This window comes from Balaenoptera acutorostrata, chromosome 9, assembly GCF_949987535.1.
Source record: "Balaenoptera acutorostrata chromosome 9, mBalAcu1.1, whole genome shotgun sequence".
Lineage (NCBI taxonomy): Eukaryota > Metazoa > Chordata > Mammalia > Artiodactyla > Balaenopteridae > Balaenoptera > Balaenoptera acutorostrata.
The window spans coordinates 16,922,883-16,950,317 of record NC_080072.1 but is presented as its reverse complement, the minus strand read 5'-3'; the positions used below and the strand labels follow the sequence as shown (position 1 = coordinate 16,950,317).

General features: G+C 42.7%; 1 protein-coding gene across 7 annotated transcripts in view; it reads left to right on the top strand.

The window, feature by feature from the left end:
- Positions 1–27,435, top strand: part of EXT2 (exostosin glycosyltransferase 2) — a 135,882-nt gene that overhangs the window by 102,204 nt on the left and 6,243 nt on the right. For all 7 annotated transcript variants that reach the window (XM_057552325.1, XM_057552324.1, XM_057552323.1 and 4 more), the window contains 3 exons: positions 21,342–21,485; positions 23,098–23,226; positions 26,511–26,593. In XM_057552325.1, coding sequence (XP_057408308.1) covers positions 21,342–21,485; positions 23,098–23,226; positions 26,511–26,593 — 356 coding nt within the window. The remainder of the gene's footprint in view (positions 1–21,341; positions 21,486–23,097; positions 23,227–26,510; positions 26,594–27,435) is intronic.

Genomic DNA, 27,435 nt, shown 5'->3' with positions numbered 1-27,435 from the left:
AGATGTAAACTAACATACGAAAAAACTCTCCACCTCATAGTCATTAGGGCAATTCTAAAGTAAAAGCACGATGAGTTACCACTATATACCCACTAGAATGATGAAATAAAATTTAAAATACTGATAGTGCCACATGTTGGTTAGACTGTGGAACAACTTAGAACTCTCATACGTATTGGTAAAAATGCTAAATGGTACAACCAGGTTCGAAAAATGTTTAGCAGGTTCTCATAAAGTTAAAAAAAAATGTTATACTTTTCATATGACCCAGCTTCCAAAAGAAATAAAAACGTATGTGTATGGACTTATATATACTACCAAATGTAAAATAGATAGCTAGTGGGAAGCAGCCACATAGCACAGGGAGATCAGCTGGGTGCTTTGTGACCACCTAGAGGGGTAGGATAGAGAGGGTGGGAGGGAGACGCAAGAGGGAGGAGATATGGGGATATATGTATATGTATAGCTGATACACTTTGTTATAAAGCAGAAACTAACACACCACTGTAAAGCAATTATACTCCAATAAAGATGTTAAAAAAAATTAAAAAACAAAACAAACAACAAAAAACCCCCCCACAAATTATCACTATCAGGAATGAAAAGGAATTAAGGAAGTGTTGTCACTATAGATCCTACAGGCATTAAAAGAATATTATGAAAATTTATATGAAATGTAAAAATTCTTTGAAAATTACAACTTACATAAAATTAAACAGAATATGTACCCTCTATTAAAGAAATTGAAGTTGTTATCAAAATCTTCCTACGAGGAAAAATCCAGGCCCGGATGGTTTTACTGGTGATTTCTTGAAAATAAAGTGATAGTTTCAGGTTGGAGATACACTTAGAGATAATCTAGTTTGCTCACTTTTAATTATAGATAAGGCCCATCCATAAACTATATGAAGCCCATAAATGACTTATCCAATATCACCCAGTTAGTAAGTGGCACTTAATAAGGGCATATAACTCATTTTGGTGCTATTTTCCCCATACCATGCCACCTGGGAAGATTTCGTTATGCAACTGTCCTATTTCTGCCTCTGTGCCATTCAAACCCATTTGTTTGAAACCTCTCTTTGGTGAAGGTAAAAACACCTGAACATTTTGTTTCATATTCTAATATTAACAAATAAGAATCCATATCAGTCAGGAAAACAGAATCTATACTAATTGTTTCAACAGAATGGATTTAGTATATGAAATTTTCTAATAGAGGTATTAGAGAGCTGAGAGGGCAAAAAGAGGCTACTGAAAGTATAAAGAGAGAATAACTCCAGGGAGCGTCCACTGCTCCTAGGATGGGAGGAGCAAAGGAACAGAGGGAAGAGGCTGGGTTTATTAGAACCTAGAAGCTTGGAAGAGACACCCCCCCCCCCACCCCACCCCGTCACCCCCGGGGCTGGGCCTTAAACCTCTGAGGAGGGGCCACTGGCTGGCTATTGCTAGAACTTCTGAGGGGTCAGGGTAAGGCTGGCTCTGCCGGAAGAGGCTAGAACCACATTCTGCTGCTGGGGTGAAATGCCACACTGTCGGGGGAAAAGCAGGCAAAACAGGAAGTAATTCCCTTCTCCTTTTCTCTAGTTTTCCAGTCTCTCTCTAGTGCACCCTGTTGGTAGACCACCTAACAAAGGTGACATGTTTGCAGAGTCTCAGCCCTAGCATCACAAGGCAGAATTTAGAAGCAGGGCTTGGGGCTACAAGTCAGTAGCTTTATAACCAGTTCAGTCTACCCCTTTGGCTACTCCAAAGCATCCATACAGACCCTTCTACACATATTTGAACTTCCATGCAGCAACAGTAACAACTGTATTCTTTTCACTAAGAAGGATGCAGCAGCTGTCCTTTATACATGTAAAGGCCTTGCATTCCCTCCCCTAGAAGGTGAGACACAGAGTCCCAATAGTCATAATATCAGTCTCTGGTTAATTATTTACTCTTTCTTTAATTTTGTCACAATTCTACTTAATATTCTGTAACTTAATGAATACATTATAGGCTTCCAATTCTGGACAAGATTGAGCAAGCACGTTCCACCCTATTCCTAGAAAAAGAAGACAGACTGGCTAGGGTCCTCAGGACTTAAGGGATACTCCAGCAGTGAGTTCCCTTGGATTTTTTTTTCCTTCCTTCCTCCCTCCCTCCTTCCCTCCCTCCTGTATACCCCATCCTCAGTGCTGCAGAAGGCCATGACACTCATAGGCACAGATAACGAGCATACAAACGAAAAAACAAAAAAACAAAAAGAAAAACCCACTTTCTCTTGTAAGGACTGGGAAGAGGGCAGCCCTGCTGATGGAACCCTTTTGACTATACCTACTCTACACCAGGCAAACACCATGAAAGAAGCCATATGTACCCCTGCCAACTAGATGCTGTGACTGTGGGGATTGTCGTTCAGAGCCCTGCTGACCATTCCCACCCTGCACTACCAGGAGACAGGAGCAGAGACGGCACTCCTCCCCTGTCCCCTCTCCACTCTGGAGACTGTGGGATGGAACCCAGTTGACCTTCCATGTCCTCCATGAAGTGAATGTTAGGGAAGACGCAGCTGCAGAGACCGGGGGCTGCGGGGCGGTGTCCTGTCCACCATCCCCAGCCTGCACCAAGCAACAGACGGCAAAGAGACAGCACCTCATCCCTTCCCAACTTGAGAGTGGAGGGAAGGTTATGGAAAGGAGGGATTCCTCCTGGGCACACTGTCACCCCTCTCCCTTCAAATTAGCCCATGCATGAAACTGACTAGAATCAACACAGCAAAAGCTTTGAGAAAGAAACTATAGTGCAGAATACTGCCCAGGTTTCAAATTAGCCTCTGGGTAGCACACAAATTAGGCAGACCAGAATAGCACGATACAGTCTTTGAAAATTAAATTGATATTCAATCCACAGCCCACGAAAGTGGATCCGGACATGCACTCTGAACCTAAACTCCCTGCTAAACTAGAAAATGTGAAAGGCAGCAGCATCTCACAGTAACACTCAACATGCTCAGGAAACAATCCAAAATTACTCATCATACCAAGAACCAGGAAAATTGCAACTTTAATGAGAAAAGGTAATCAACAGTTGCCAACACCAAAATGACACAGATGTCGGAATTATCGACCAGGATATTAAAACTGCTATCATAAAAAATCCTCTAATAAGTAATTATGAGCACCGTTGAAACAAATGCAAAAATAGAAAGTCTCAGCAAAGAAACAGAAGATATAAAGAAGAACCAGATGGAAATTTCAGTACTGAAAATTGCAGTAACCAAAATTTAAAACTCACTGGGTGGGCTCAATAGGTGAATGGAGATAACAGGAAAGAATTGGTGAACTTGAGGATAAATCAATAGGAATTATCCAATCTAAACAGCATGGAGAAAATAGATTGGAAAAAAAAAAAAAATGAACAGAGCCTCAGGGACCTGTGGGACAATCACAAAAGATATAACATTCGTGTCATCAGAGTCCCAGAAGGAGAAGAGAACAAATGTGGGGCAGAAAAAAATATTTAAAGAAATAGCTGAAAGCTTCCAAAATTTGCCAAAGGTCATTAAACTTATAGACTCAGGAGGCTGAGAAAACTACAGACATCTGAAGAATAAGTTACATAAACTATATACATTGTGTATACAGAATATATCATAGCTATAATTCTTATCTCAAATTGGAAAAGAAGAGACAAATAAATTGGTGTGTATATGGTAAGGAATCGAGAAAACTGCATAGCTGCTACATTCTTGCTTCTGCAGCTTGCTCATGAGCCATAGTTGATATTTATGACTTTCTTACACTGCTCATCCCACATCCTTTTATCCTCAGCCAGCACTCTAGTATGTTTATTACAGACCCAGTTTCTTTAATGACTCTAGTACTATTCAGGCTTTCTATCTCTTCTTGTGTTAGTTTTGATAAGCTGTGTGTTTTTTTTTGTTTGTTTTTTGTTTTGTTTTTTAAGATGGTGAGTTCCATATTTTTTTTAATTAATTAATTAATTTATTTATTTATATTTGGCTGTGTTGGGTCTTCGCCTCTGTGAGGGCTTTCTCTAGTTGCGGCAAGTGGGGGCCACTCTTCATCGAGGTGCGCGGGCCTCTCACTATCGCGGCCTCTCTTGTTGCGGAGCACAGGCTCCAGGCGCACAGGCTCAGTAGTTGTGGCCCACGGGCCCAGTTGCTCCGCGGCATGTGGGATCCTCCCAGACCAGGGCTCGAACCCATGTCCCCCGCATTAGCAGGCAGATTCTCAACCACTGCGCCACCAGGGAAGCCCATAAGCTGTGTTTTTCAAGGACTCTGTTCATTTAATTTAAATTGTGAAATGCATTGCTATAAAATCATCCATAATATTATCTTGTTATTGTTTAAAGTTTATAAGATTTGGATTAGTGTGCTCTTTTTCATTCCTGATATTGATAACTTTTGTTTTCTCTCCTTTTCTTTATCAGTCTTGTTAGAGGTATATCAGTGTCATATTCTTTGCAAAGAATCAACTTTTGATTTTGTTGATTTTTCTTTAGTGTGTATTTGTTTTGTATTTCATTAACTACTCTTTTCTTGATTAATCTCTTCCTCTAATTTCATGAGTTTAAGTTGTTGTTATTTTTCTAACCTTTTGACTTGATAGCTTAGATCAGTGATTTCAGTATTTATTTTTCTAATATATGCATTTAAAGCTGTACATTTCTCCTTAATTACTGCGTTAGGTACCTTCCCAAGTTTTGATTTGTTATATTTTCATTATCCTTAAGTTTAAAATATTTTCTAATTTCTTTTGTAATATCTTCTTTGACCCATAGTTATATAAAAGTATATTGCTTACTTTTGTCAGTTTTTAAAGTTACCTTTTTCTTATTGAGTTCTGATTTGATTCCACTGTGGTCAGAAAATATACTCCATATGATTTCATCATCTTGAAATGTGTTGAGACCGTATGGCTCAGTAAAAGGTCTATTTTGGTTAATGTTCTGTGTGCCCCTAAAAAGAGTCTACATTCTGCAGTTGTAGATTTAATGATCTTACTAGGTCAGTTAGGTAAGGTTAGGTACATTGGCACTTTTAGTACAACCACAATATTCCCCTGCTTATTCTTTTCTAAAATAGGCATCTTCGTTTCTTCTGGTTTGGCTGTGTGTGTGTGTGTGTGTGTGTGTGTGTGTGTGTGTGTGTGTCTATAGCCTTTATTAGTTTTGTAGTAGTTAAATTCATTATCCTAGTTTAAATAAAAAGTAGTTTAAACACAGTATTTAATATGTGAGAATCAAAGACAAACCATGCCGCAGACCTTTCTCACTGTGGCTCGAAAGCATTTTTAGAGAAATCTGGAGAGACAGAGGCGTCTCCCCATTTGGGAATTTTTCAGGAAGGGGCAGCCAGCGGTCCTCCAGTGTCTAAGGTGGTTTTACTAGTCCTTCCTGGAGCTGAAGAATAGAGCAGATGACTTCCTAAAATCCCTCAGGTGTAATGAATCTAAGGGATCAGAAGTACAGGCAAATGTATAAGGTATGGGTTCATGTGGAAAAGAATCCAACTTGTATGCGTAAAAAGTGTCAAACTCCTTTGCTTTCCTGTGAAACCCAGAGAGATTGCTTGTGTGAGGATCCAGGGGTATTTGGAGGCAATGCCAACAGCTTTTTAGGAGTGGAAGGGAGAGCACAGCCGTCGCCTTAGCGGAGGAGAGCGTGGTGACCCGGGGTCTGTTTTGATGGTGTTTCTGCTGACGCCTCTTCTGGGGCCTGACATACGTTTCTCACAACGAGAGGGCATTTTAAAGCAGAGCTTTTGTTAGAGGGTTGGAAGCATCGCTTTACAGAAACCATTTTAAAGCAGCAGGCTCCACAGCTTGCTGAAGGGACACGGAGCAGAGTCTGAAGGCAGCTCGCAGACGGCACCCTCCCCGAGCCATGAGAGAGAAAGGTGGCCTCCCCTCAGAGCCCAGAGGTGAAAGAGGAATGATGGGGGAAGGTCTACCTGGGCTGTTAGCTTGAAACCCGTCGCGACCTCCAGAATCCCTTCCCCGGAGGAAGTTGCTGGAGCCAAAGCAGTGCTCAGCCAGCTGCTGCGAAACCACAGCACACGTAGGGAACGTTAGCACTGCACTGGGGTCCACGGACAAGGCAGAAAGCTCTGTTTTTGAAGAAACCCGGCATCAGAACGGGAAGGGACCCTGGAGACCATCCTGTCACTTCATGCTTTATTGCTGAGAAAACTGAGGTGCGAAGAGGTTAAGTTACTTCTGTAAGGTGTTAAATGTACGTTGACTATAACCCTTTAAGGGACGCCCTAGCAAGTTCTTGGGAATGAAAGGCCAGAGCCTGTAGGAAAGGCCTTTTTTCTTCCAGTGTCTGTGACTTGAGGACACAGACATGTGGATTCAAGACCTAATGCCTGGGTATCATTATTTATTTAATTGGAAGAAAACATAGGGGTCATTTGCCTGTTTAAATGGGTCATATTCCCTGTTGGAAGGCAAAGAGCTTTGGGAAATGTTACATTCCCTCGCCAGCCCCGAAATCAGGAGCGAAAGAATGATCTTCTCTGGCCCTGCGTGTTTCTGACTTGTTTGACAAGCTCTAGTGAGCTACCAGATGTGGAGATTCTTTTCAGCCTGGGATAATTTATTTATCTGTTTATGTATTTTACCAGGAAAGTATCTATTGAGTTCTTGATACTCATTTGCAAGGAGCTCCTGGGGGAACAGTAGCAGTGTATAGTGTTACTTGAATGTTTGATTTTTTTTCCCCCCAAGTCTGTCTGCTTTTATTTCAGACCTAAAGAGCTGGGAAATAAAATGCAACTTGTTCCTCCTCCCCTCCCCCGCCTTTAAGAGAGGCCGTTTAAAACATGTGGCAGAAAATGAGCCATGCAGACTTGGCTGGATGTACGAACCCGGGAATTTATTTTTCCTTTCGTACTTTGATCCTCATTTCCAACCATAAAAAATTATTAGTAGCACTTAAGTGTTGAACATTTTTCACCTGAGAGATGTGAAACACTCTTGGCTAATAATACTGGTTATAAAATCAGTCCTTCATGTGGGGATGGGAATTGACTAAGAGCAACTGTATGTTGTTAGGTGCACAAAATGCTGATGCCTTTCTTTTACTGCCTGTGCGTCCCCTAGGTGGTAGCGGCTGGTGAAACCTCTTGGGTGCTAATAAATAATGATAATTTATTTGTTTTATTTTGTTCACAACTCCCCAAGGTAATGGCAAGTAAAGAATCACGAGAAGACAGCAAAATAGCCTGGAATGCCCTACTTTTTTTCATGAGAGCGTGAAACCACCTCTGAGTGGGTTTTCCTGCTATAGGAAGCACCAAGATGAAAGGCAACCTAAGTTAGAACGAGCTGGGTACGTGCGGTCGCACAGGGGGAGTCACAGGCCAGTTGATGTGATGAAGGCGGAACTTGTGTTTGGGTTGACGTTGGAAGCTAAGTTGGTTCAGCCACATAGCGCCAGCTGATGGACGGGCTAAGAGGTCAGCTGAAAAGTCGAAGGCGGTGAAGAGGTGGTGTCGTAGGTTTGCAAAGAGGTATATGGTCCAGACAGTCGGATCACAGGATGAATTAGAGATGACAGACTGAAGACAGGGAAAGCCAGATATTAGATAATGGTAGTGGAAAACCTATAAGCTTAATGTTCATCTGGATTGAAGAACCAAGAAGGGAAAGGTGGGCTCAGTCATAGCTCAGATTTGATTGGTAATGAGGGAGCTTGGCTAACTGGAGAATTCCAGAGCTGAGACTCTATATAACAGTTACATTTTAAGCAGAATTAGTAAAATTTAGAGCTAAATGTATTCATCCAGGGAGAGGGGGAGAGATGATGTATTCTGTGATTCTAAATAAACTATCCCACTTTCTCTGTTCTCACTAGAAGAGCAGAAAGATGGAAACACCTATGTTAGAATTAGACTCAATAATAACCTTTTTAAAAAAGCTAGTGGGTAACTTTTAAAAAAGAAAATAGGTTGTCTCTGTCCTTCTGTTTGTGCCTCTCTGAGCCATCTGCCAGTGAAAGTGCCGCAGATACCGGGGCTTGGACCGTGTCTCAAGATTGTTTCTCACAGACTTTTTGGTTATGATCCTTCTGATAGGGAATTGGCTGCTTTCCTCTCTAGATTTAAGTCCCAGAGTCCTAGATCGGAAATTGTGCTCAGGGTTGTTGGGAATCCAGGGCGGGTTTTCTTTACGGTACGTGAAACCACCTGTCTCATCCTGCCATGGGCCCTACGACAGGCTTTAACACTCTTTGGTTTCACCTAGAGCACCGAGAGACTGGGTTCTCATAGCCAACACTGATAAAAATGAAACGTCCCTAAGGGAGGGCCCAAATGCAAGGGGCATCCCTGCAGCAGATAACCTAACTATTGTAAGTGCCTTGGCCTTCAGTGGGAACCAGTGCCATAGATTTCCGTTCCTTGGCCTCTCAGCTGACTCAGATCCTTGAGCCTTCACGTGGCCTGACCCAGTGGCTGCCTGGAAAGACTGGGAATTCAGGTGTTTCCGTCTCCTCTCTGGATGATGGACTGTAGCAGCAGTGTACCGTGGAGCCAGCACAGGTGTCGGTCCACATGGCTGCAGGCACTGGCTGTCCCAAGGAGCCGGGCCTGTTTTGGGCATGCGCAAAATCAAACCTTGTCAGAAGCTGTTCGGGGTCAGCATTTGTGCTGGGTCTACGCTGAAGCTTTACAGTAGCTAGAACCATTTTGTCAAAGCTGAGCTTTTTGAACACTAAAAATTGTCTAGGACTTGCGGTGCCGTCTTCGTTTAGGATCTGAAGAAGCTGATGGCTGGAAGCTCTCTTTGAGCCTTGTGTATCACATCTGAGTGAGTGACAGTTCCCCTCTGAGTCTCTTTCCTGGGCCTGGCCATCATACAGATCAATAGTGTGGTCTCTTGAAAGGACATCTGTCTCTCTTTACTTCCATTTTTCTCACTTTTCTTAAGTACATCAAGAGTTGCCTTTATAGAGACTGCTGTTTTGAGAAGAGGGAGCAGGCCTAACGGCTCGTTCTGTGAGGGTCCTTGCCCACGAGCTACAGTCAGAGCTTCCCTCACAGGAGGCATGAGGAAGACTGTGGTCAGAGGGGAGTCATTCTTCCTAGAGAATTACCTCCTTGGGGTCTTCTCCACATCGCTTCAGGCTCCCTGTTTCCAGCCTGTGGGAGACCTGAACCCTCTGATAGGTCTGTCCTATCTCCAGCTTGCACTGATTTACACCGCCCAGACTCGAGGGGCCTGGAGGGAGAATAGTTCATGTGTGCCGCTCTGAGCACGAGCTGCTGAAAGCGGACCCCGCGTGGCAGGCCGGGGCCCACGGAGGTGCTGAGAGAAGCTGCAGTGAGGTTTGACCTCTCGGAGCTTTTCTAAAGCACCCAGTCCCCATTGGAGGGTAAGTCAAACAAATATTAAGGAAAGGAAATCGAATATGTCTGCTGAACATTGAAATAACATCTGATGGTTTAAAAAAGCACCCAGTTGGGAATTACAATAGAGTGACACTTTTTCCTTCCCCACTGAGCGAATTAAAACAGCAAGCTCAGAATTTGCTTGCCTAGCCATTAATGAAACGTCAAATGCAGGACTCGGGCTCCTTATCCCAAAGAGGAGGGAGGCTGCTGCCCGCTGGCACGTCAGGTGTCCCCTTTGAAGGGTGTCTCCTCCTCGCAGATTCCCATCCCACCGAAGCCAGGTGAGTTGGATTTGCAGTTTTCCATAAGCGCTTATTTTGTCAGGCGGTGCCGGTGAGGAAAGAGCTCTCCTGGCCTTCCCACTCCCCGCCCTGCGTGCCCCCCCCCCGCCGCACCTCGCCATCTTTCTTGTCCACAGCACCGGCAGGCCCACCTGGGCCCGGAGTTCTGTGCCTCAAGAATGAACGCTTGTAATGTGGGATAGTTATTTTAAAGAGGTGTTGGTACACTTGATGGTTTAAAGAATGCATACTTTCCCTCCCGCATTCAAAAGGAGAGAACTGCCATGATATTCCAGCCCTGAGAGGATCCATATGTTTACGGGTTATTGTTCCAAAACCTGCCTGTTGTCTCTTTGGGATTGATTACAGGCTTTGGCCGCTCCAGGAATCCAGAGCTTCAGGATTTGGTTTATGATTTGGGAATAGGGGGAATTTGTCTTGCATGGGCTGCTTATCTGCCTTGATTTTCATAGGGGTGCTTAAAGGAGGCGTGTGGGCAGGACTTGGCATGGGACCAGGGGAAATGAAAGCCATCCTGGCAGCATCCAGGCCCTGAACTCCCCCTGCAGCTCTCTCAGGAGGGCAGAGCCTGCAGCTTTTGGAGCAGAATTCTGTGGTGTGGTGCCCAAGTGTGAAGCCGCACCGTTCCTTGCCACTTGTAAAATTGCTTGCAAAAATCGTGAGTTTAAGACAGTGGTTGGTGGTTGCTATTGCATTAGACATAGCAATTCCCTGTTTTGGAAGAATAGAAAGAAAGAAAACTTTAAAGGAACGGAGTAGTCCCCAAACCTTAAAAATGTCACACCTGGGAGAACGAATCTCAAGAAAACAAGGTGAGCTAGTCAGTGTGATATTTACAACTCACCTCTTAGGTCAGATTTATTTCTTGCTGCTCCAAAATTGGTGCATAGAGTTAATCGTGATTGCAGTTTATTTGCTACTACCTGTTGGCTGCTTTAGATCAAAACTTGTCAACCTTTAAAAGCAAAATTTCTAGGTTCCCATCCAGCCTCTGGAGTCGGGGCTGAAGACTTGAGGGATGGGGCAGAGGTCCTGATCACATGTTGACACTCTGCCCCTGGAAGGGGCAGGAAGGGGCTAACTTCTTATAACCGAGGCCACTAATTACATCCGTGGCGTAGATCTGGGGCTGGATTGACAAACCTCCCTTTTTAGCTTGGTCCATTCAGACAGGATTGTGTTTGCCTGGTTTACCACTCTGTGCCTAGTGCTTGACACATAGTGGGTGCTCAGTAAATATTTATTGATTGAGTGAACTTAATGTGATTGGACATGGAATTTTTTAATATACAATTTCTATGAGTGAAATTATAAGAAGTTTTCCAAAGTTTAAATGATTCTGTATTTTGTATTCAGAGGGAGAACTCTGGTTTTCTCCTTACTGGCCTGCTTAAACAGAGCAAAGAGTAAAATTTTGTACTAGTTATTTACCTGGTTGGGGGCAATAGGGAATCTCAGCCCTAACTTTGTAATTTAACTTCCTTTTCCTTTATCCTCTTAAAATGAAATCCATGAAGCTTTTTCCTTATTCCCTGCTTTCCCACGCCCGACTTAACTCTTTTTTTTGGACTTTTTCCTGCATCCTTGCTTTCTTTCATCTCTAGCTTTTTATGCATATGTCATTAGATTTTCTCAGTGGTAAGCTCCTTAGTAACAAGTTATATCCTTTATTTTTGTATTCACTCTTTGAAGTGTAAGACAGTCCCTAAAAAATAGTTGGGGGCAACTGATTTTTGACCAGAGGTGCAAACGCAATACAGTGGAGGAAAGACAGCTCTGTTAATGAACGGTGCTAGACAAATTGGACATCCAGAGGCAAAAATTTAACCTTGACCTAAACCTCACACCTTACAGAAAAACTAACTGGAAGTGAATCATGGACTTAAACATATAAAACGTAAAACTATGAAACTTTCAGGAGAAAAACTTAAGGAGAAAAATCTTCAGGATCTAGGGCTAGACAAAGAGAAGCATGATTCATAAAAGGAAAAGTTGATAAATTGGACCTCATCAACATTTAAAACTTACGCTCTGCGAAAGGCCTTGTGAAGAGGATTAAAAGACAAGCTGCAGACTGAGAGAAAATATTTGCAAACAACATATCCAACAAAGGAGTAGCATCTAGGATATATAACTCTCAAAACTCAACAGCAAAAGACAAACAGTCCAATTAGAAAATGTGCAGAGGACAGGAGCAGTTATTTCACTGAAGAGTATATACAGATGGCAAAAAGCATGTGAAAAGATGTTTGACATCATTAACCATTAAAGATTAAAACCGGAATTATATACACCTATCAGAATGGCTAAAATTTAAAAAAAAATAGTCACAACACCAAATGCTGGTGAAGATGCAGAGAAACTGGATCTCTCCATACATTACTGGTAGGAATGTAAAATGGTACAGCCACTCTGGAAAAACAGTTTTGGCCATTTCTTATAAAACTAAGCATGCAACTACCACGTGACACAGCAGTTGCACTTGGGCATTTATTCCAGAGGCAGTAAAATTTACACCCACACAAAAACCTGGATGCGAATGTTCGTAGCAGCTTTGTTTGTAGTGCCAAAAAATGCATTAGCCCAGATATCCTTTAGAGGGTGAATGGTTAAACAAACTGGTCCATCCACACCATGGAATACTACTCAGCAATGAAGAGGACCAAACTATTGATATACAAGAGCAATTTAGATGAATCTCTGGGGAATTGTGCTGTGTGAAAAAAAGCTAATCCCGAAAGGTTACGTATTGTATGATTCCATTGATACACAGCCTTCTTGAAATTACGAAATTGTAGAAATAGAGAACAGATTAGCAGTTGTCAGAGGGTACCTGGATGGGGAGGGTCTATAAGAGGGCAACAGGAGGGACCCTCATGCTGATGGAAATGCTCTGAATCTTGACTGTGTCAGTGTTAATATCACGTTGTTATGTCACACTGTAGTTTTGCAAGATGTTACCATTGGGAGGAACTGGGTAAAGAGTACACAGGCTCCCTCTGTGTTATTTCTTACAACTACTTTTGAATCTACAGTTATCTCAAAATAAAATGTTTAGTTAAAAAATAGTGGGAGGGGCTTCCCTGGTGGCGCAGTGGTTGAGAATCTGCCTGCCAATGCAGGGGACACGGGTTCGAGCCCCGGTCTGGGAAGATCCCACATGCCACGGAGCAACTGGGCCCGTGAGCCACAATTACTGAGCCTGCGCGTCTGGAGCCTGTGCTCCGCAACAAGAGAGGCCGCGACAGTGAGAGGCCCGCGCACCGCGATGAAGAGTGGTCCCCACTCGCCGCAACTGGAGAAAGCCCTCGCACAGAAACGAAGACTCAACACAGTCATAAATAAATAAATAAAAGAACGTGAATTTCTTTTTAAAAAAAAAAAAAAAGCAAACTGAGCTATTCATTTCAGTAACAGTCAAGGGGTCTTAGTTTGCATTCAATTTCCAATCAGTTTCTCAAATCTATTTCATCTGAAGTCTCCACATTACCCATTATAAAAAAAAAAAAAAAAAATAGTGGGAGCTCAGAAAGTATCTAAGAGTTGAATGTGTAAATGAATTAATAAATAGGAACACCCAAATCTCTCCATCCCTAGACTGTGACTTCAGCTTGCTGTTGGGTTGCCTTTCTAGAACTTGATAGCAGGATTAATATTTTTTAAATAAATAAATTTATTTATTTATTTATTTATTTATTTATGGCTGTGTTGGGTCTTCATTGCTGCGTGCGGGCCTTCTCTAGTTGCAGTGAGCAGGGGCTGCTCTTTCTTGCAGTGCATGGGCTTCTCATTGTGGTGGCTTCTCTTTTTGCGGAGCACGGGCTCTAGGCACGCGGGCTTCAGTAGTTGTGGCCCCCCAGCTCTAGAGCACAGGCTCAGCAGTTGTGGCGCATGGGCTTAGTTGCTCTGCGGCATGTGGGATCTTCCCGGATTGGGGCTCGAACCCTTGTCCCCTGCATTGGCAGGCGGATTCTTAACCACTGTGCCACCAGGGAAGTCCAGGATTAATATTTTTAAGATAGGTGGAATCTCTGGATATTTAAAGAAATGTTATTGAGGGCATCATCTGTTTTGATAGTTTGGACTTTATTCTAGTTTTCGCCTTTTGTTGTAGGCCATCCCAAATCTTTTTTTTTGAAGTAGATGGGATACAAATAAATAAGTAATTTAAAAAGAGTTCCTCTGCTTCTTGATTTTCCACCAAGAGATTATGGAGTTTAAGCACACATATAGGGCATTCTGATTAATTAACTCATTAAAGAATCATTTTGGAACCACATTTATGCTTCAGAGTCAGCCAGGATTGCAGTTTGTGGTCAGTGCCATTTCCTCCCTTTGCACAGTAAGAAAACAAACCTGGCCAGTTCTGCAGTAGCATCTGTGAGTGATAGGGCAGAGCAGTGACGTGAAGTAAGGAGAGTTACTTCCTCCCTGCTGGACAGAGCTGATATCTTTGGTCTTCAGTCAGTCAAATCAAGCCTCACCAAAATCAAGTTGAAATTTTGAAGGCTCAGTAATGGTTATTTATAAAAGCTGAAGTCTCTGTTTCTACCTCGTGCAGGATTTAAAGGGAATAGCCATTTGGCTTATGATCACTATTCTTCTTTTAACTTCATTAAACAATCCCCTGGGACCAGACTTAGAAACAGTATCACCCCCACTGGAGTTGAGGTTATGGAAATAAAAATGATTTCATGTTTAGTGGGTCTTAAGGAGCGCAAAATTAGAAAGCCCGTGACCTGATCCTGACCCATCTCTTCCTCCTCCCATCCCCTCAAACTCACGTCTCTCCTTCCCTTCTTTATTATCTCTCAGGAGATTCATTGCCTCATGAAAAATAGTAGTTGAGTTTAATCTTTTGTTCAGCTGCTTTTTGCTTGTCCTTCCTTCCCTGCCCCAGAGCCTCCCAGATTACAAGTTTTCAGTAGGCCCTCGGTGTCCTAAGTGGCATCTCACTCGTTTGCCACACAGCTGATGGGACTTCCTTCTTTTAACGGTGTGAGCACGTGGCTTTCTCTGCTAAATGGAAACCACGTCCATGAAGAGCCTTCAGCTTTCAGAAGATGGATGCTGAGGGGAGCAACAGGTTTTTTCGTTTTCCCCACTGCCTCTCGCTCCCCCATTCTGTTCCCCACCTCGGTCATTCGCATGTGTGTAGGACCCTTAACCATCTCTGCCAGCAACTGCACACAGCTGAGAACACTGACACTGAGTGTGACTTTAAACCCTGTCCTCTGACCTCTTTGTTTGACAAGTGAGGTCCTGAGTGTGGGGAGAGGAAGTGCTTTCTAGAATCAGGAGAGCGGGAAATCGCAGGACTTCGTGAGCAGAGGCTGGACGGGGAGTTAGGCATGACCTAGCAGTGTGATCTCTGGACAGCGCTTCTTCTCCAGCCTTCAGTTTTCCCATCTGTCCAGTGAGGGGACTGGACCAAATGATCTCCGCCTTCCAAGTGACCCCTGAGTCAGCGTGGGCAGCGGTCCGCAGCTCACACTGCCGGAGTGTGAGTCTCTTCTTACCATCCACCGAAGGCCTGTGGTTCTGCCGTCTGGTGAGATGGCAAATGTCTTAGAGCCACCTCTTCAGTGGTGTCTTCCTAACAGTGGTACCCGTGAAAGGTTAATAGCACATGCTCCTGTACCAGCTGTGGCCAATCCTGGTCTGTCTCCCTACCTTCATCACTGCCCCAGGCCTGAAGAGAGGACTTGAGAGGAGTGGCTATCATGTGCCCCAGTGCCAGGGCACTAACCTCCAGCCAGACTGGGGCAAATAGGATTGCTGCCAAAACCCCAGGAGCCTTCCCATGATGGGGCTTTTCCTGTTTGGCTAATTTTAAGCAGAACCCCGCCTTGGGTTGGGAAGGTCTCTGGAGCAGACTGAAGTGATCTAACAGGTAAATCTTAATACATAATGCAGCGTGTACATGTATTTGTCAAAACCAATCAGCATTAGGGCACTCCGGATGACAACTTTGGGCTCCCTTGCTCTAGATGCCCAGCATTAGCATTTAATTGTGTCCCAGGCGTGGGTGAAAGCTCTTTGGCTTTTTGCAAAGCACCCCCTTGACAAAAACTACCAACCACCATTGTAATTAAAAGCATGAGCTGAAAATGAAGCCAATCAGTCCCTCCATTCCACTTCATTTCAGGAAATTCCAAATATAAAAGGTGAGCTTTGTTCCCAGAGGGCTGAGAGTGAATCCGATAACTGGCTCCTCTGTGGAAACCAGCTAGAAATTGGACCGCAGCCAGCTCCCCCTTTCCCATCTGGGCAGCACGCAAGACAGTCCTGACGGGAAGGACGGTCACTAATTCAAAGGCGTCTGCAAGCTGGGTTCCTTGCAACTCTGCCACGACTGACCCTCACATGTGGCCGCAGGGCTTGGGCTGGGTCATAGCGTTCTGTTCCACTTTGATGGTTAGGGATCAGCAAAACCTAGGGGGCATGTGCAAGGACAGAAATGAACCCTGGCCCAGTCTGGGTACCTTGCGTCCACGTTCTGCCCCCTCTCCACCCCCCCCCCACCCCCGTTTCCCTCACCACTTCTTAGTCCATCTCTTGATTCATGAATCCTGATACATGTGGCATCCCTCTCACCCAGTAGCAATATCCCTGTGGGAACTATGCCTTTGAAAGTGTGATGACTGTAGCAGCCACTTCAGAGAGTTCCTTTCCTCCTGGAGCTAGCCCGTGATCTCCTAATCGGACATCCCAGATGGGCGCCACCTGTTGTTTCACCTTCTCCCTCCCCCACCCCACCCCCAGTCTGTTTCCTGAATCTGACTGTGGTTAGCACACACCCTGAGTTTAATATGCACTCTCTAAGCTGGGTTAGAATATAGTGCATTATCCTCTTTTCAGGAACATTTATTGGGTACCCGTATGGGTGTGGCATTTTAAACAAAGTAAAATAATGCAGGCCAGCAACTGATCACAGTTGCTGAATTAGTTTCCTTGGAAATAGGTCAGTGAGGAAGAAGATATAAGAATTTAGGTCTAAAAGTTCATTAGAGGTCATTTAATCCAACCCCTCAATTTGCAGAGGGCAGAATGGAAGCAGGGCAATTTGAGTAGGTCTGGGACACAAGTCATCAGTGGCAGAGCTAGGCCTGGATGTACGTTAACCTTGTCCCCAGTGTACTTTCTATAGGCAGTAATCAAGGCTGGCTGCTGTGCCTTTTAAGAAAAGGTAGAAGATCTTAGTTTCATCCCCTAGTAATGGGAAGCCACAAAAGACCTCAGGAAGCTTAAAAAAGAAAAAGAAAAAAAAAAAGGGTAGATAGTTAACTGAAAATAGACAAGTGAGCACAGCTGGGAGTCCAGAGAGGAGGATATTTCCATAATCCAGGTAAGAGGTGGTTGGGACCAAGATTATAAAAATTAGAATGGAAGGAAATAGTTAGGATGGTATTAGGTTATTACAATTTCTGTTTGAATAGTGATGTAGAATAGGCCCCAAATGTAAGGGCTATTCAAATTATTGCTAAGCCCCTACAAGGCATGGAGTTTGTTATAACAGACGTGGGCCTCCGTCTTAAAAGATGTGTGCAATTAAAAATAGATGACACTGTATATGGAAGACTTAAATAGAATAGGCAAACAATTGAGTGATGGCTTTGTGACTTGAACATAGCTCTGGGAGCACTATTGCTAGAACTATAGGGATATAATGTGAAGTTTCAAATTCCTGCACTACAATATATAAAGGCATCTGTTAGTAATGACAAAAGGCCGGCCCCGGAGCATTTCCCTGAAGTAAAAAGAAAAGAGTTGAATTAGAGTGGGAGATGGGTAGCGAGGAGGGAAGGGGAGGGGTCGAAGTCGAGTTCTTGCCCTTCTGGCTGGGAAAATGCTTTACTATATACATAATCGACTTCGTACTACACCGGGGCTCCGTTAGAGAAGGCCCATCCCCTTCTGTTCCACTCCGTTTTGATCCTGCAGTCAGCTGCAGAGTTATAGATGAAGTGACAAGGATGGTATCTTGATTGCATCCAGCTGCCTGGAGTAAGTCAAGGGCAGAGAGGCCCCGCCTGAGGAACAGCTCTCACTGAAGGCTCCAAAGGCATCTGAGATTCGGGACACCTCTGATGCTTTCAGAGCAGCGTAGTTCAGCGTTCTGTGACCCAGTGTTACCAAATTAAGTGTCTCTGGAGAGGAGTCTGGTAAGTGGCTTCAGCTAACAGGAAGAGGACTGAAATCTCAACAGCCTCTGACCCTAAAACTGATCCAGTGTTATTATTATTGCTGCAGATGGGGGCTTGAAAAGAACCCCTTGGGAAAGTGATTTGACCTTCCTTTGCACGGATTAGCGAGCTGTGTTGACTCGAATACAGGGAGGGGGAATGCAGCTTCCATCCAGCAGAGGTGCCAACTGAATGGATGCCCCCATCCGCCCCCCTCTCCTCCACCTTGCCCATCACTGGTGTTGAGTGTCGTTACTTGCGCTTGGAGCCCTTCAGAAATCTCTTTAATTCCATTGAGATGGATTGGTGATTGTGGTCCTGGTGTGACTTGAACAGGCAGGTGCTTGGTGCCAAGCAAAGGAACCTGGCTGTGCGCTTGGTGGGGTGTGTTCAGGCCCACAGGCCAGACAGAAGTTATGGCCCACAGCCTATGTTGTTGCTCTGGGCTCTATAAAACTGTAATAGTATCATATTATTTTAATCTGCTGAAACACAAACCCCAGAGTAGAGAACACAGCAGCAGCATTAAACATCTGAGGAAATGTTTGACATGGATTCATTTGTCTACAGCTATTATGATGATGCCTGTGGCCGATTAACTCTGTTGGTTACAACATGGTGTTAACGAGGCCAAGGTTGCGGGTTGGAGAGGCCTGTTAGGTGAGCTGGTTCCGCACGAAGGAAGCCTCTTTTCACAGCTCCAGACCACGTTCAAGACCCTGGTCAGACAGCCCATAAAAGCATGTAGATGATCACAAGGACTGGACAAGAGAGTGTAATGACTCAGCAAATGTCCCTTCACCCGCTGCTGGAAAAGCAATTTAAAACATGTGCTTTAGTGATGGTGAGTTATTACTGTGATCTTCTCGCACAAAGGCTATCACATTATTATGAATGGTAGCTGGTGATCAGTACTGTTGCAGATGTCCTTTCTGAATTAAGAAGTATACTAGCTCTGGCTGTGAAGAAGAGAGGAAGGATCTTTGGATCCCTTCTTTCATACTCAGCTTTTCGCCTGCCGAGATTTTGCCCGCCCGTGCATTCAACAAGTGTGCATGGAATGCTGTCATGTGTCGACACTGTGCTTTGTGCTTGGGAGGCCGCAGTGAGTAAGACAGAGTCTCTGCCTCATGGAGCTTAAACTCTATGGGAGGAAAGGAGATATTGAGCAGACAGTAAATAACCAGTGCCATTTCAAGAAATGAAAGTTTGGTGAAGAAAAGCATGGGGTGAGGGGGCGTGATGAAGAATGGCTGGTTGGGGGATGGCATTTATCTTGGATGGGAAGGTCTGGAAAGACCTCTCAGAGTAGGTGACATTTAAGCAGAGACCTGACTGATGAGCATGAACCAGCCTTTTGAAGAGCTGGGGGAACATTCCATCGAAGAAATAGCAGGTGCAGAGGGCTTGAGGTCTAGTCTACTCACAGTTAAAGAACAAGGAAGCCAGTGAATTGTGGGAGAATGTGGTACGAGAGAGATTGGAGAGTAAGAAGGCCGTTTAGAACATGCTAAGGAGTTTCGTTATTATTCTTAGTCAATAGGAAGCCATTTTTTGTTTTTTAAAGATTTTTGTGGGAGGATGTTATGGATTGAACATATCTAAAACAGATATGTCGAAATCCTAACCCTTAGTAACCTTATTTGGAAATAGGGTCTTTTCAGAGGTAATTAAGTTAAAATGAGATCATTAGGGTAGGCCCTAATTCAGTTTGACTGGAATCTTTATAAAAAGGCAAAATTTGGGCACAGAGACACACACAGAGGGAAGAAGACTATGTGAAGACAGAGGTTTGGAGCGACGCATCTACAAGCCAAGGAATGCCAGAGGTTGACAGCCAACCCCCAGGTGCTGGGAAGAGGCAAGGAAGGCTCCTTTCCCTGGGTGCGATGGCCCTGCCAACACCTTGATTTTGGATTTCTAGATTTCTGTTGTTTTAAGCCACTCAGTTTGTGTTACTTTTTACAGTAGCCCTAGCAAACTAAAAAAGGGGGAGTACTAGTATACTGGCTCTGCCTTTGGGAAAGCAATGAAGCATCCTTCCTGGACTCAGTGACACTGGGGTGTTGGGTAAATATATAATGAAAAAATATATAAATAAATAGGATGGAGCCCACTGATTGAATTACCCTGTATAGAATACCCTACCGTTCTTTTAAGAATGGACCTTTTAGTGATGCTCTGTAAATGATGGTTTGGAGGGGCAAGAGTGGAAGCAAAGAAATAAGTTGGAAGTCTGTTACAGTAATCCAGTAACCTACAGTAATCTAGTAATGAGTAATAATGGTGGTTTGAGCTAGAGAGAGTGGTAGTAGAAATGGTAAGAGGGCGTCAGAAGTAAAGCCAGTAAGACTTGATAATGGACTGGATGTGGGGAAAGAGGGAAAGGAAGGAATAAAGGCTGACCCTTAGCTTTTGGCTTGAGCAGTTGGATTAGATGACTTATTGAGATGGAAAAGACTGAGAGAGAATGGCTTTTCTGAGGATATGGAATCAAGAGTTGTGCTTTGGACATGTTAAGTTTGAGGTGCCTGTTGTTTATCCAGTTGAAGATATTAAGTAGTTGGTAGTCTCAGAAATGTTCCAGGCCAGACATACATTTAGAGATCATCAGAGTAGAGACAGTATTTAGTGATTGAAAGTAGATGTTACTTACGGGGGAGAGTTGAAAGAAGAGAATAGGGGCCAGGAGTAGGCCCTCTGGAACTCTGCTGTTTAGAGGTCTGGTCAAGGATGAGGATTCGTGGTGCTGAGAAGCGGCACCAGGACATCTGGTAAATTGTCAGTATTCACTAATGGTTAATGGTTTAAAGGTTAAACTGAATTATATGGAAGTACATGGGGAAAGGTATTGGAAGTACCCCACCCCTCATATACCAAATTCTGTTTAACAAAGCTATATCTAAGAACCTTTCCAAATGCGGAAATCAAGTTTTTGTTTTCAGTATGTTACAGATTGTAGAATCAGACAAATTCTGTATACTTGAGGCTTCCAAAAGGACATTAAAATGTCTTTGTGCTCCAGATAGATTTTTTTTTTTTTTAGAAACAGAGACTTTGTAAGCTTTCACAATTATCAATATTTATTATACATCAGGGTTCCATTTAATCTTCATTTGTGTGTTCATGAAGAGTGGAACCTGTTTCATTAATCACATGTTAAGAGATTACCTACCTTGGCCCAATTCAGGAAGCTATTATTCTACATTACTCGAAATTTCCAAGCAAGCACGGGGAAGTTTTGGAGGAAATTAGAATCACATCTATCTTTGAATATTGGCAGAAGAACTAGCATCTGTTGGATCAAATATCTTCAGAAGCCCATTCTGCTCTTAGTATGTGAAGATTTGAACGTGGGGACTCTATCGATACTGTTTAAAGAACTGAGCACTGTGCTTGGTTGTTGTCTGAACTGGGAGTTGATTGCTGATGTGTTTCTGTCCTCAGGTCTGGCGAGAATTTCCTGACCGGTTGGTGGGTTACCCGGGTCGCCTGCATCTCTGGGACCATGAGATGAGTAAGTGGAAGTATGAGTCTGAGTGGACCAATGAGGTGTCCATGGTGCTCACGGGGGCAGCTTTTTATCACAAGGTAAGTCGGGGGCAGGCTTGGGGCAAGTGGGGCTGAGTTGACAAACCAAGAGTATGATACTCGTTTTATTTGGCCCAACTTAATTTTCACGAGTTTTGGAAAAATGTTCTACTTTAGATGTTTTTTCCAGTTTGCCTCTTTTATTTACTAATTCACACGTACAGACAGTTGTAAATATTCTCATTAGCTTGCTTTTTGCATGCATTATATTGTGAGTTTTTTTCTTATATCATTAACATTTCTTCATAAACAACTTCTTAACATAATTGCTAATATACCATTATATTAATATTCCATAAGTCATGTATAACTGTTTCTCTATCATTGGGTATTTAGGTTGTATCTAATTTTTTTGCTAGATAATGCTTTATATCAAATGCTTAAATAATGATCAGTATCCATTTTCGTACCCGTTTGTACTTAGGATCATTATGATAGATTCCTAGAAGAAGAATTATGATCATTTGGGGGAGGTTTTGATATATATATTTGTTGGTTGTTTTCAATATAGTTTGTGCCAATTTACATTCTTACCAGCAAAATACAAAAGTATCTTACCATACCCTCCCTTGCATGAAAAACATTTTAAAAAAAATCAAACTTAGCTGTTTTGCTAAGTGAAAGTGGATCTTATAGATTTCACTTTGATTTGATAACTATTGAGGTTGAAATTCCTTTTGTGTATATTTTAGCCTTTTGTATTTCTTCTCTTAGAATTGTCACTATGTTTTTAACTCTTTTTTTTATTAAAGGGAGAGATTGAAGGGTATGCATTGGACTTTAGAATATTCTGTTTGATGGTGGAGTGCTCCCTGGAAGTGTGCGGCTTAATTAAACAGTAATAACTTGTCAATTGTCAGCAGTGGCGTAAGGAACTGATGTCAGGAAAAACATCTGTGCAGCTCAGCACAGTTAATTTGACTTCGCTGTATTTATATTGATTGCTTGTTGTTATCTCAGCACTGCTGCCCTCATATTTTTCAGGGCTCTAGATCCAGAAATGAGTTTTTGTTCTTAGCAAAGAATAAATAAATAAATAAGGTTTATAATTCTTGGGGTTTGTGGTAGACTGATAAATACCTTGTTTTAGCCCACAGATTTCTGTACTATTTCATACATATAGGTTATGTAGTTTCAGAATTGCCTCATTTTGTTTTACTTTAAAAAGGACATGTCTGCAATGTCAATCCACCATTAATATATCTGTTTCTATCTGCAGTCTGTAGAAAGAATGTGGAAAACAGGGTTGAACACTGTGACTCGGGGGAAGGATTTAGTGAAGATCAGTATGTAGTGTGTTTCTGAACAATACTTATTAAACATATGATATATTAATCAGTCCAAAGGGCCTACATCTTACAAGGGCTTCACACCATACCGTACACACCTCTGCTTACAATAAGTGATTTTTTAAAGAATGACAGTGTTAAAGACACTTGGTCACCTGACCAATAACCATTCTAATACTTCCTTTGCCCTTTCTATTGATCCAGGCTTTTGACTAATCTTATGAGAGAAAGCTTGTCCCCCTGCCATGGCTCAGTTGCCCTTTGTGTATCAACCACAGGGAACTGCTATTTGAATGTGTCTTCTTTTCTGTCTCATCTGGCAGTATTTTAATTACCTGTACACCTACAAGATGCCTGGGGACATCAAGAACTGGGTGGATGCTCATATGAACTGTGAAGATATTGCCATGAATTTCCTGGTGGCTAACGTCACAGGGAAAGCTGTTATCAAGGTAGGAGGCATCCTTGGCCAGCTCTGCCCCTAACTTACTTTGCGATCTGGGGCATGCTTCTGGTTCTCTGAGTCTCAGAAGTTTTCATAACTATAAATGAAGCCTTGGAATAGATGAACTTTAAGCTCCCTTTTAGCTTTAAGATTCTATGATTGATGCTGTCATACTGTGAAATTGAAGCTAGGCTTTGATGATTTAAACATATTTTTTATACGTTTTTTTTCTTTTTGTTTTCACATCTTTATTGAAGTATAATTGCTTTAAAATGTTGTGTTAGTTTCTGCTGTACAACAAAGTGAATCAGCTATATGTATACATGTATCCCCATATCTCCTCCCTCTTGAGCCTCCCTCCCACCCTCCCTATCCCACCCCTCTAGGTGATCACAGAGCATCGAGCTGATCTCCCTGTGCTCTGCAGCAGCTTCCCACTAGCTATCTATTTTACATTTGGTAGTGTATATATGTCAATGCTACTCTCTCACTTCATCCCAGCTTCCCCTTCCCCCCTTGTGTCCTCAAGTCCGTTCTCTATGTCTGTGTCTTTATTCCTGCCCTGCTACTAGGTTCATCCATATCATTTTTTTTTAGATTCCATATATATGTGTTAGCATCCGGTATTTGTTTTTCTCTCTCTGACTTACTTCACTCTGTATGACAGACTGTAGGTCCATCCACCTCACTACAGATAACTCAGTTTCATTCCTTTCTATAGCTGAGTAATATTCCATTGTATATATATGTGCCACATCATCTTTATCCATTCATCTGTCAGTGAACATTTAGGTTGCTTCCATGTCCTGGCTATTGAAAATAGTGCTGCAATGAACATTGTGGTACCTGTACCTTTTTGAATTATGATTTTCTCAGGGTATATGCCCAGTAGTGGGATTGCTGGGTCATACGGTAGTTCTGTTTTCAGTTTTTTAAGGAACCTCCATACTGTTCTCCATAGTGGCTGTATCAATTTACATTCCCACCAACAGTGCAGGAGGGTTCCCTTTTCTCCACACCCTCTCCAGCATTTACTGTTTCTAGATCTTTTGATGATGGCCATTCTGACTGGCATGAGGTGATACCTCATTGTGGTTTTGATTTGCATTTCTCTAATGATTAGTGATGTTGAGCATCTTTTCATGTGTTTGTTGGCCGTCTGTATGTCTTCTTTGGAGAAATGTCTATTTGGTCTTCTGCCCATTTTTGGATTGGGTTGTTTGTTTTTTTGATATTGAGCTGCATGAAGCTGCTTGTATATTTTGGAGATTAATCCTTTGTCCGTTGCTTTGTTTGCAAATATTTTCTCCCATTCTGAGGGTTGTCTTTTCATCTTGTTTATGGTTTCCTTTGCTGTGCAAAAGCTTTTAAGTTTCATTAGGTCCCATTTGTTTATTTTTGTTTTTATTTCCATTTCTGTAGGAGGTGGGTCAAAAAGGATCTTGCTGTGATTTATGTCATAGAGTGTTCTGCCTATGTTTTCCTCTAAGAGTTTTATAGTGTCTGGCTTTACATTTAGGTCTTTAATCCATTTTGAGTTTACTTTTGTGTATGGTGTTAGGGAGTGTTCTAATTTCATTCTTTTACGTGTAGCTGTCCAGTTTTCCCAGCACCACTTATTGAAGAGGATGTCTTTTCTCCATTGTATATTCTTGCCCTCTTTGTCAAAGATCATGTGACCATATGTGTGTGGGTTTGTCTCTGGGCTTTCTATCCTGTTCCATTGATCTATATTTCTGTTTTTGTGCCAGTACCATACTGTCTTGATTACTGTAGCTTTGTAGTATAGTCTGAATATACAGTTTTTTTAGTTATAGTTTGTAACCTCCAGTATCAGAGATAAAGGCTGTGGCGGTCAATCTACAAATCGTGTTTTTTAAAAAATATAATTTTATTCTCAAACATGACTTGGAATCTAGTTCTTTTAGTTAAAGAATGCAGTTTACATCTTTCTTAAGGTAGCTGATTTTTTTTTAATAGACGCTGAGAAGATAGTACACTTTGTACAATTATAACTGTAGTTGTCCTAAACATTATTTTAAGATAGCGATTACCAGTTTGTAACAGTACCTTTCCTGTGACATATTAAAAGCTGAGATCACATGGGGATCTTTGTATGTGTAATAGATGTCTGTTCCTGAAATGTAGATCTTGCTCAAATCAGATCCCTAGAAATGCAGGGAGAGTACACTTCTGTATAACAGTGGGATCGTCTTGACCTTTCTTTCCTTCTGGATTCGAATTCCATATGTGAAAATGGGCAATGCTTCTAGGCCAGATTCCTGTACTGGAAGCTTATGTTGGACGCATGGTATGGCATCCCCAAATGATTCCTCATGCTATTAATTGATGAGACAAGCTAGATTAAACCAAAGTGACTAAGGAAAGAGGAAAAGTCACTATGTGTTCAGACTTGACCCAGTCTTTACCCTACCCCCCAGCTCTCTAAATAACTCAGTGAACAGCTCACTGCAGGGAAAATTAAAGAATGTAAATTGCAAAACTAGTTTTAAAGGAAGTCCCCTTATTTCCAAATTTGCTTTTTGACATGCTTCAAGATGCTCTTAGCTGTGCCTGCTTACTCTGGACAGTAATTCCTCGGGTCTGTATGCTTCTTAGCCTGGTCTTAGTTATCTAGCTTTTTTCCCCTCCCATCCCTCTACTGGTTACTTATCTTCACTAGGTTAGGGTAGCAGCCTCCCCTGAGTTTGCTAAAAAAAAAATTAGAAGTTTAACGTATGGGAGGGTGGTGGGGAGAGTCAGGGAAAAGGATTCAGAGGGCAAAGGACCATTGGATTCTTTTCCCTGACTCAACGGGATTGCAAAATAACCTGGCATTTTCAAGAGCATGGTGCTGCTCATAGCATTTGCCATTAGCTGGAAGAAGGAGAATGAGCGCCTATTGGAACTTAAGGTTACGGTGAAAGTTATGGGAAGCTGTATTTCATCGCCCTTATGGCTGCAAGAACAAATGGTGTTTATACAAGGACCTTGGCAGTGAGAAAACAGTCATTAAACAGGAATTAAGGAGCTTGTCATCACCACTTCTTTCCAGTTACAGAAGGCAAAAGCCCTCCAAGCCTTTTTTATTGGGCCCTTGTGAGTTCTGCTGTTGGCCGAGCCAGACAGAACTGAATGGAGGAGTAGTGAGGCATGTGTGTGTGCATGTGCGCATGGAGTGGGAGTGGGCATCTCAGCTTATAGAACAGAAGTGTGCAGAGTGGTGTCACGAGCATGATTTTATTGTCCGCGGCACTGACAGCCAGGTATATTTTTGCGCTCTTCTGGCAGGTAACACCACGAAAGAAATTCAAGTGTCCTGAGTGCACGGCCATCGATGGGCTTTCGCTAGACCAGACGCACATGGTGGAGAGGTGAGTGAGCCTCTAACCAAAAGTCTGCCCTAGTCTCTGATCCCCATTTCCTGCCTTGGGCCTGTTTATGGGACTTTGTTGCAGATATAAGGACAGCAGCTGGTAGCCATAGTCACCTCCTTTTGCACGTGGGAATTGGGTTAGTTCAAGCCCAGGTCACCCAAAGAATTAATTTGGAATGCTACTCGCTCAATTTGTAATGGCTGGAAGGGTCTTAAAAATATAGCCGGCCTTAAGCTCCAGAAGCCAGATTCTCCGCGTGGGCTAGGCAGTTAACTATCCACAGTCATTCGAGTGGAAGCGAGTTAATTCCAAAGAAATACTGGATTGTTTTCCAGGGTAATATCTCCACGGTACAGTGAAAGTTTGATTAGAAAGAATTAAACTAAACCCACTAGAGACAAATTACCTTTGCTGACACAACTGAAACACCTACCAAGAACAGAATTGAAAGCACAGCTCTTTACATTACAGAGAGAGAAGCAGGGCAGCTCTGAAATACTCCCTTTATATTGATTCAGTCAGTCAATAAGCACACCTTTGTGTGGATGTAATACAGGGCCTTGTTGGTGAGTATAAAAGAAGTGGGAGATGCCTGTCTTCCCTTAAGACCTTTATAATCTTAGAGTAGACCTAATAGTTCTCACTTGTATCCCAAAGGTCCCCAAGCTTCGAATCTCCTGAACCAAACCTAATTCTTCCAAAAGGCAGCCCCTTACACAAGACAGCAAGATCTGACAGCCAGTAACACTATTGTCAAGGGACCAGAATGCATTCAGAGAATGTCATGAGAAAGACATTAGAAAGAGATATCTAGTTCAAGTTTCCACAGGTCTCATATG